The sequence below is a fragment of the Stegastes partitus genome, unplaced genomic scaffold (assembly GCF_000690725.1).
Source record: "Stegastes partitus isolate 25-593 unplaced genomic scaffold, Stegastes_partitus-1.0.2 Scaffold1685, whole genome shotgun sequence".
NCBI lineage: Eukaryota > Metazoa > Chordata > Actinopteri > Pomacentridae > Stegastes > Stegastes partitus.
Genome location: NW_007579416.1, coordinates 60,152 through 70,083, shown reverse-complemented (window position 1 = coordinate 70,083; position 9,932 = coordinate 60,152). Strand labels below are relative to the sequence as shown.

Sequence of the window (9,932 nt, the reverse complement as noted above, 5' to 3'; positions counted from 1 at the left end):
ATTATTTTACCTGTTAATAAGTAAGTTAATTACACCATTTGCCCAAATGCAAGTCTCAGCAGCCAAGTTATTATTGTAATAAGTAGTATTTTGGCTGGAAGAAACCTTTCAAACCTCAACTTGTTGGTTAAAAAGCTCTATTTGGATGGAAACAAAACTTTAAAATTATAGGTACTTGGACATGAAGCAGTACTTTATGTGGAATCGTCCTTGGATCAACCTGTTAAATTATAAATATATTTTGAGAGAAATCATTCTTCAGAACTAAATCACGCATTTTGGCGATCATTCATTGTGGGAGGTGACGCAGGGCCCTGAGAGTGCAGCCTCCGGGTCTGCATCAGTCGATGGGACTTGGCTCTTTTGATTCACTGGGAGAGCCGATGCTTTTGCGCATGACACATCACTCGACCCTGCGGCGCTGCGTGTATTACCTGAACCGGCCAGTGCGCGGCGCCACTCTGGTTCTATGGGCTTCCTCTTCACCACCAGGTGCTGCTAATTTGGCGCCAGGTAAAGGGAGTATCACCAGGCTCGACGCTGCCAACCTCAGACCGAGTTTGAAACGCGTTAGATGTCTGTGACCATGGTTTACCTGCTGCTCCTCCTGCCGCTGCTGACCTCCACTGAAGGACGCACGGCTTCCAACCCACCTGCGCAGGTGATGAGGACACTCCCCCGGAGACAAACGCCCTACCTCGACCTTCCCATGTTCTTGGACTCCAAGCAGCCGCTGGTGGAGAAGGAGCACTTCTCTCCAGCCAAAGGCACCGGGCAGGAGAAGCTCCCGGGGACGCTGCGGGAGATCCTGCTCCCGGCGAGGCCCAGCGCCACCCCGCCCAGCGCCGCGGGTGTCTCCGTAAAGACTTCGTGCGAGCGGAGGCAGATGCGGGTGCAGGTGGAGAGGAGCGTTCTGGGAACCGGGGACCTCACCGGGCTCAAACTGGGGACGTGCGGCTTCAGCAAGTCTACCGAGGATCACCTTTATTTTGAGTATGACTTTCGCATGTGTGGAACCAAACGCACGGTGAGTCTGGACGTGAAATCAGTCAACCAGTAGGTGAGCTGGGGTAAGACGACCCCTGAAGCAGCGTGTGTGCATATATGTGTGGTTACATTTATTTTGGTTGCTGACAAATGTAGTGCTGACATTTATGGTTACCAGAGGATAAATAACTTTGTCTGTGGCGATTTCTGTTCTCGCTCCAGATTCTGACATACCAGTTGTGATCAAAAAGTTAGTGGCTTGCACCTGTAAAAATCCCAAAATGTACCCAGTTTATGTTTACTCACCATCTCCATTGAAGTATTCTCCTTTGCAGCCATACTCTGCTCCCAGTGCTCCTGCAGCAATTGTAATGCCTTCGTGGAAGTCCCCTTATGAAAGGGTTAAAGACACTCATCTGTTTGAGTCTTACTTTCAAAATCCATTTGATGGATTACCCTTAGGTTCCTGGGAATATGAGGCAGTAACTTTAGTGAACCCTTTTCATCCAATGATATTAAGGTACATTTCTACTTTCCCTTCAAGCCTGAGCTAGCAAATGCTCACATGCTGAACTACGATGACGGTAAATGTATACCTGCTACCATGTCAGCGTTTCGCAGAATGAGAAGATTACACCTCCCCCCTCCTATCCTCTCCCTATCCTCTCCACCTTTTACAGGAGCACAACTGAATCCGTAATGACAAACTGCATCACTCTTTGTTACGGAGGCTGCACAGCTGCGGACTCAAAGTGCCTTCAGAGGGTTGTGAGAACAGCGGAGAAAAATGATTGGAACTTCTCTCCCCTCCATCCAGGACATTGGGCATAAATGCTGTCTGACAAGAGCAAATAACATCATCAGAGACTCCACACATCCACATCACAAACTGTTGTCACTGCTCAGCTCCGGCAGGAGGTTTCGCAGTGTGAAGAGCAGAACATCCATAAGACTACTGAACTCCTAACAAACACACCCAAAACTGCTGCCTTTGTAGAACTATTTTTTTGTTACTTCTATTTTTTTTATCTAGCTATTTGTTCATATATATATTCAATACAGATCTTTCTTTATTGTATGCACTCAAAAAGCACTTTTATGGCCGATGATTGTATTTTTTAAACTGTAGCAGAGAGCATTATGCAAAGAAATTTCGTTCTACTTCACTGTTTTTTTTATGCATCTGTGCTTGAATGACTATCTATCTATCTATCTATCTATCTATCTATCTATCTATCTATCTATCTATCTATCTATCTATCTATCTATACTGTATTAGCATGTGTTGCATTAAGCTCAGTGTACAGCCATGCATGTCCTCTAGCGTGTCTGTAGTCCTTCTGCATAATGGTGAATAATTTAGCTGATTGTTTGCAGATAATAGATAACCAGGTGGCCTATTCAAACACGCTCCAATATGACCCACCAGTGCAGCAAGGACCAATCAGACGAAGTGTGCCCTTCGCCCTGCCTGTTACGTGTTATTTCAACAGGTGAGACTGATCCACCCTAAAAAGATTTCTCAGCAAATCTTATTTTAACAGTTTTTAAAAAATGTAGATAATGTTTTTAACTTTTTAGGTACCAATATTCCTACAAAATTGGCTACACACCAAAGGTGCAGTTGCGTAAGATCTTCAAGAAGATGAAGAATGGAGTGAAATTCATTCTGACGCCACGGAATGGTAAATCTGCTAAAATCCATCTTACTGTCAATCTCCAGCTGCTTTATGTGGTTTTAAGTGGTCTTGAAAAGTTAGATTATATTAAAGAAAAGTCGTTGGTTTATTTCCTAATTTTTAATGGGTCAGAGCAAAGGCTAAAACAATTTGTATGTAAGAGAAGCATTTTAGGATAAATGAAAATGTTGTGAACGTCGTGTTGGAAAAAGAAAAAGCTTCACTGGATTGAAGGAGTTAAGCTGTTTAAAAGTCTGCACACTACTGCTGTCAAAATGAATTTTCAGTTTTTATGATGGCGGCAGTTCAGTGTCACTTTTCTCAGCCTTATTTAAGCCACTGTGGAGTACACTCCTGTACAGTAAAAATAGAAATGATTCTAAACTGTATCTCACTGTAATCAGATGACATCTAAGTGGACCAGTAGGGTATTTGCCCTTAGATAAAATAAAAAGTCTGAACTTGCGTACAGGCCTTAAAGTACCTTGTATGTCCAGTTTTATTTTTGATGACAGGCTCATTTTATTGGTTGAGATGTTTTGTCATTGTTCAGACTATTCTTCAGCTGCTCTTTGCTGGATGGGTTGTTGTTGTACTTTTCTCTTTAAAATGTAGATGTTCTGTTGGATTCCAGTCAGGTGACACTCCCACCTCTGGGCTTCACTGTCAGGACTATGCATTCACTGTTGTTGTCCAGGTCAGGTTCACACCAAACATGCTGGACCCCAACAAATATGTCTTGATCTCATCTGACCAAAGAATGTTTTCTCAACATTCACCAGGCCTCTTTTCAGGTTCTTTAGCCAAGTTCCACCTTGCAGTTTTGTTATGACAGATGAGCAGTGATGTATTTCTTATTCTTCATCCATAGAGGCTGATAATATGAACTGTCCTTCACACTGTCTGAGCTGTTACAGAAACTTTGTGGAGCTATTTTAGGAGTACAACAACTGCAGCAGCTCTGATTAGCGGCACTGTGGCTCCTTCTATAGCTCCTGATTACTGCTGCAACTGTGGTTCCACTGATTTTTAGTGGATCTTCCCGTGTCTTTTTTCGTCTTTCTGAAGTCTCCTAATCAGATTTCAGTTCCTCTGGCAATTCTTTCCCACGTGGAGACATGATGCAGACATACAGATAAACACAAAACAATGCTCTGCTGTTCACAGCTCATTTTAGAAGCACGTTTATGCACTTTGGCCGATTGGAAATCACAGATGGAATTTATAATATAGTCTTGCTGAAGTATATGTTTTTGAGTGTTTATAAGGGGAAATACTTTGTTCAACTTAGAAGTAACGCAATTATTGAGCGATGATACAACTTTGAATCCTGTGATATTTAAGTGATGTTACAAAGGGGTGTAGTCCCTTCTCTTGTGTGCTGTGTGTTGTATTTTAGAAGCCTGGTGTGCACAAAATTTGTTAGAGTATTGAAGCTTTTGTGCCTCTTGTCTGACTGGTTTCTTTCTGTCTTCCAGCTCAGTGGGAGAGACTCTCTCCATCAGATCAGTATGTGCTGGGGAAACCCATGTACTTTGAGGCCGAGGCCCTGCCCACAGCTCATGATGAAAGGCTGTACGTCCACTCGTGTTACGCGACTCCCGAGAGGTCCCACACCTCTACGCCTCAATTTCCAGTCGTGACAAACTTTGGGTAATAAACACGTCACACTGAAACAAACTGGAGGTTTATCTAAAGGCAAAAAAAACATCTGCAAATTGGCATACATGATTGTCACCGTCGCTCTTCTTCTGATAAAGATGTATGGTTGAAAGCAAGGACAGTCGCTCCAGATTCATTCCATACAAAAACGACGCTGTGAGATTCTCTGTGGATGCCTTCCTGTTCAAGGGAGTGACGGGACAGGTAAGCAGGACTACCACTTTATTAATCTGACATTTTTCCATCCTCTCTGCAAGTTTTTTTGCTATAGCACATCTGTCTATTTTTCCGGATGGACAATCCTGACTTTTATCTGCTGCAGCAACTCTACATGCACTGCACTATGTCCGTGGGCAGCTCGGTCCCCTCTCCGACAACCAAGTCCTGCAACTACGACACGGAAGCCGGGAGGTTTGTTTCAGAATTTTAAAAAGTCTGGACATGTCTATATCGAAAGGGATCAGCTCTTGATTGTTGTTTTTCTCAGATGGGTTGAGCTGTTTGGACCGGACTCTGTGTGTGCCTGCTGTGACTCCAACTGTAGCTCTGCTGCATCCAGAGGTGAGTCATCACGTCCCACATTTTTCACATTATAACGCATCCTGTCATCATTTAGGATTAAGGCTGAGGAAATACTATGCTGTTGGCAAATCCCATGAAAAGATTTAAAGCTGCAATGACCAGTGTTGTCTGTATAATCCAAACCTGAAACAACTTGGTCAGCCCATTCTGTAGGTGGAGTGGTAGGAGAGGCATACCTAAATATTAAAAAAACACACAGTTAATATGACACATGCAAAAGAATAACTTGTACAATTAACTTGTTTATTGCTTCTTTAAGTACACATAAAGTTGTGCCTCTGTAGGAAACGTTAAATGATGTTTTCTGTGACACGTGTCGGAAAAATGCCAGCTATTTGCAAAGTCTTCATCTCCACAAACTCTCTGTGATTTCCTTAACCCAGGGGTCGGCAAGCCACACATGGCTCTTTCATACCTCTGCTGTGGCTCCTTGTGGCTTTGGAAAATGAGTAGTTAATTTAAATTTACTTTATTTTAGTTCGTTCGTTTTTAAAATGTAATTCTAAATTTGAAGATTATGGTGATCTTGTAACAATAAAATAAGACGTGCTTAATTTTTTTGTTGCTCAAATATGCGTCACACCCACCAGCACGCCAGCATCTGGTGACGTTCCAAATCTCTTTGCTTTTTTGTCAAAAGTGACTAGCGACAAATCTAGTGACTCTTTCTAGTGTTATTGGAGACTTTTCTGTGTTTTTAGAGACTCTGACGTGAAAACACGTGTCGTTCTGCAGTTACTGTCCTCAGCGAGCAGCTGGTGCTGCTATGAGCTCCTCTCCGTCCCAAAGCGCTCCTAGGTGGTCAGCAGTCTAGCGCAGCGGTCCCAGCTGCAGACAGCAGGCCAACCAGACGTCATTTTTACTTTGCTGCAGGTGGATAGTTCAAGTTCAGCTTTTTATTTCATATATACGAGGAGGATTCAAATACATTGAGTATTTTATTTGAAAGTAACCTTCAACCCAGTGTCTTTTTTTTTCTGAGTTCAAAATGCTTTTGTTACATGGAGAAATAAAATTTAATTCACTTGTCAAAAGGGTTTTGTGGCTCCCCGTGTTTTCTTTTCTGTGGAAAATGGGTCCAAATGGCTCTTGAGTGTTTGAGGTTGCCAAGCCCTGCCTTAACCAATAGTCACATTGTCAATCAAAATTAATTGGTTAAGCGAATGAAGTTCAGTTCTTCCATATGCCAATGACACCATTTTTAACCACAGAGCCATAATATTTGCTATAAAGGCAGCTCGGTTACCTTAGTGATCATAAGCACATTGTTCGTCTATACCAGGGGTTGGCAACCTTCAACACTCAAAGAGCCATTTCCACCTGTTTCCCACGGAAAAGAAAAGACCGGGAGCCACAAAACCCTTTTGACATCTAAAATGAAGATAATGCTGTATATATCGTTTTTACCTTGATGCTATGTATAAAAAGCTATAGTGTGTTGCATTTATGAAATCAGTGAACTGCTACAGAGAAAACAAAATTTTATTTCTGCAACAAAAACATTTTGAACTCCAAAAAAAAAAGAGAGAAAAAAAAGATGCTGGGTTGAAGGTTACTATCAAATAAAATATTCAGCGTCTATTTGAGTCCTCCGTGTATATATGAAATAAAAAGCTGAACTTAAATTATCCACCTGCAGCAAAGTAAAAATGCCATCTGGTTGTCCTGCTGTCTGCAGCTGGGACTGCTGCTCCACACTGCTGACCGCCTGTGAGCGCTTTGGGACGGGAGGATCTTATGACAGCACCGCTGCTGGCTGAGGACAGTAACTGCAGAACGATACGTGTTGTCACGTCAGAGTCTCCAAAACACCAGAAAAGTTTCCAGTAATACCAGAAAGAGTCGCTACATTTGTCGCTAGTCACTTTTGGAAAAAAACAAAAAAATTGCCAAGAAGATTTGGAAAATTGTCAGATTTAGCGAGAAAGTTATCCAGTTGGCAACAATGCACATGCTGGCGGGTGTTGCACATCGGCGGTTGTGACGCATATTTTGAGCGACAAAAAAATTCAACACGTTTTATTTTAATGGTACAAGTTCACAAAAATCTTCAAATCTAGAATTACATTTTAAAAACTAACGAGCTAAAATAAAATACATTTAAACTGAAATACTCATTATTTATTTTCCAAAGCCACAAGGAGTTGCAGCAGAGGTATGAAAGAGCTGCGGGTTGCCAACCCCTGGTCTATACCACATTTCGTCTAAAGAGTCAGCAATAGCTGGAAACCGTTAACTGTCACAAAAGTCTTTGTCATGGCTCCCATCTGCTAGCTAAACCCCCACAATGTTCTCTCCTTGCCAACATTAACTGCCCATAGTCTGAGCGACCAACTCCTCAGGTTGCTACAGTATTGAACAATAAAAGGTTCTACCTGGTGGAACAAACGGGTACTGCAGCTAATCTACAAGGCGTTATCTGGCATGCATGTCCTGGGTCTGCTGCTTAACAGTGTATATATTTTTAATCGATTAAACTGCAATTTGTTGATTAATCATTCACATCTCCACTTTAGAGCGCTCATGATTCAAATCAAATTCACACTTAGTTGACCTATTTAAAAGAATTGGAGCATCTGTTGTTTTTTTTCTTTGTCATAGTGATTTTTCCAATTTTGGGATGTCAGAATATAATTTCAAACTTTCTGTGCTTTCCAGTGACTCAAATAATCAGCAGCAAATCATGGAAAATCGAGCCGAAAGCGAAACCCTCCACAACAAACAGGAAGGTGGTCTACAACACAACAACAACGAAACCAACAACATCACAACAACTAGAGACGACCAGAAAGGTGACTGAGCAGAGGCGGACATCGACGCCTGAAAAGACAGCTGTGACTGCAGTGGGTAAGGCGGAGAACACGGACAAGGAGTTGGAGTGGCCGTTTGGAGGTGGAGGAGTTGTGTGGGAGGAGGAGGAAGGTGAGGAGAAGCAGGTGAAGGGTTCTGCCGTTGTGGAGGAGAAGGAAAAGGAGGTTGAAGAACCTCGCAGAATATTTGAAGAAATCTTTGATTTTGACAAATAAAGATGGCACATAAATGGTGATAAGTTCACTCCAGGTGGCTTCATTGCAACGAGCTCAAAGCAATATTCTCAAGCAGCGGTTCCCAAAGTGGAGGTAGCGAGATGATTTCCAGAAACCAAATAACGTTATTAGAAATGGCCGTTTTATTTATTTATTTTTAACTATAATTGTTAGAAAACTAGCTGTTAAATTTAAAGTAAAACCATTCAAACAGGGTCATTGTTGCCAGGTTCTCACAACACTGCAGCTATCATCTGCAGTATTTTCAGGTTAATAAAATCAGCCTAAAATCTTAATATATGAAAAGAGAGCCATAACTGTAACTTCAAAGCTCACCAAGACTTTAGAACTGTATGTGTAAAATTACTAGACAAATCTGATCATACAAAGTTTGGGGACTTTGCCCCAGAATGAGGTTTAAAACGTGTTTTATCCTCACAGTTTAGACTTCTAGCACTTGTGTTGGGCGAACAATATGAATCGCTGGATGTTTCCCAGTTCAGGTGTTACAACGCAGATGATTTGCCTTTTTGTGAGTTCGCAGGACTTGTGTCCTGAACTGCAATCTTTAGCGTTAAAGAACTCTTCCATAGATTTCTCTTCAGAAGTGTTGAAGTAGCAGGTCTGTCCTTTAGAATGTGTCTTATGCTGTGTTCACACCAGACACGAGTAAAATCATTCGCGCGAATGCTTTCAATGTAAAGTCAATGTGAAGACGCGATTAGATGCGAGTAAACGTTCCACGGTGCGACTCGCACAAGTAGCGTGGCGCGATTGACGCAAATTGAGCGAGCTTGACGCGCGTCTGATGTGATTGTAGATGCGCAATACGTGCGATACGTGCGATACGCGCGTCTGAAGAGCAAGTTGAAAAATCTGAACTTTTGTGATCTGACGCACCGTGATGGCCAATCAGCGTTGAGATTCTCTGGTGACATTACGAACATGATTTATTCATTTTTTGTAATTACACTGTGAATACAGATTGATTTACTCACCCCAGGAGATAAGTAGCCACATCACTGGCCAAGGCAGATCTCAGTGCTCAGATGTGGCTGTCCCTCTCCTCCAGTTCACACACAAGAATGACACCAAACGAGCGAGCCGAGTTGCTTGCTATCGCAATGCTAGCGGGATAAACCTCCGCTGGCTCCTTGTCACTGGTCAGCATACTCCTGCTGGCGGCCGCTCGTCCGTGTTGTTGTATGTAGCATGGAAAAAACATCGCTCTATCTCGGCAAGCGCCTGTAGTTAGTATCCTGGAGTGATATCCTGGTACTGATTCTCTCCAACAGGTCGTCAAACTGAGTCAGAATCAGCCGAAAACAGCGCTGGAAGCGACTGTCATCCAGGTGCAGCTCTGGGAGAAGGTGGGGGAATTCCCCGAGCTGTGTGTGTCTCTGGGGGATCCCATGGATCCGGCTTCTGGATAGCGTCATTCGTGCGACTGACTTGAATTCAGTTACACAAATCTTGACGCGATTTATACGCGCGCATGAAGCGAGTAAACTCAGTGCACACACGCGTCCAAATACGCGCGAATAGCGCGATGAATTCGCGTCTGGTGTGAACACAGCACAACAGTGTCCACCTCAGTGTTTTGTCGGTACTCGGCCTGCCTGGTTCGGGCCAGTGATGATCAGGCAGCATCGTCAAAACATATAACTAAAACAACAATCCTTAGCTAGGTACTTCGGGTCCCAAAAAAGTTCTGTGAGAAGAAAAAATCTCCAGTCGTCAGAGTCTAATGTGAATGTTTATTCGAAACAGAGGCTTTGGACTTTCTGGACGCCGTCTTTACTGGGTCAATTTTAGGTCATGGTGTCCTTAACTGAACTCACAGCACAGGGGAGAGTGCATGCGTGTCCATCCTGTTATACTACGGGCCTGCCAGCAGGTCTAAGGCTTCTATAGATTTTCATTAGGCTGGGTTTTTGCCACAAGTTTGTCCAGTCTATTCATATCCTTTGTTTTTGTTTACACATATTATTTACTC

General features: G+C 42.8%; 1 protein-coding gene across 1 annotated transcript; it reads left to right on the top strand.

Annotated features, from left to right (window-relative positions):
- Nucleotides 1–586: 586 nt before the first annotated feature.
- Nucleotides 587–9,369, top strand: zp3d.2 (zona pellucida glycoprotein 3d tandem duplicate 2). Its single transcript, XM_008301564.1, has 9 exons — nt 587–1,027; nt 2,365–2,480; nt 2,569–2,672; nt 4,145–4,319; nt 4,427–4,532; nt 4,651–4,739; nt 4,816–4,889; nt 7,569–7,885; nt 9,232–9,369. Exons 1-9 carry the CDS (start codon nt 587–589, stop codon nt 9,367–9,369), a joined length of 1,560 nt encoding a protein of 519 aa, XP_008299786.1.
- Nucleotides 9,370–9,932: the final 563 nt, after the last annotated feature.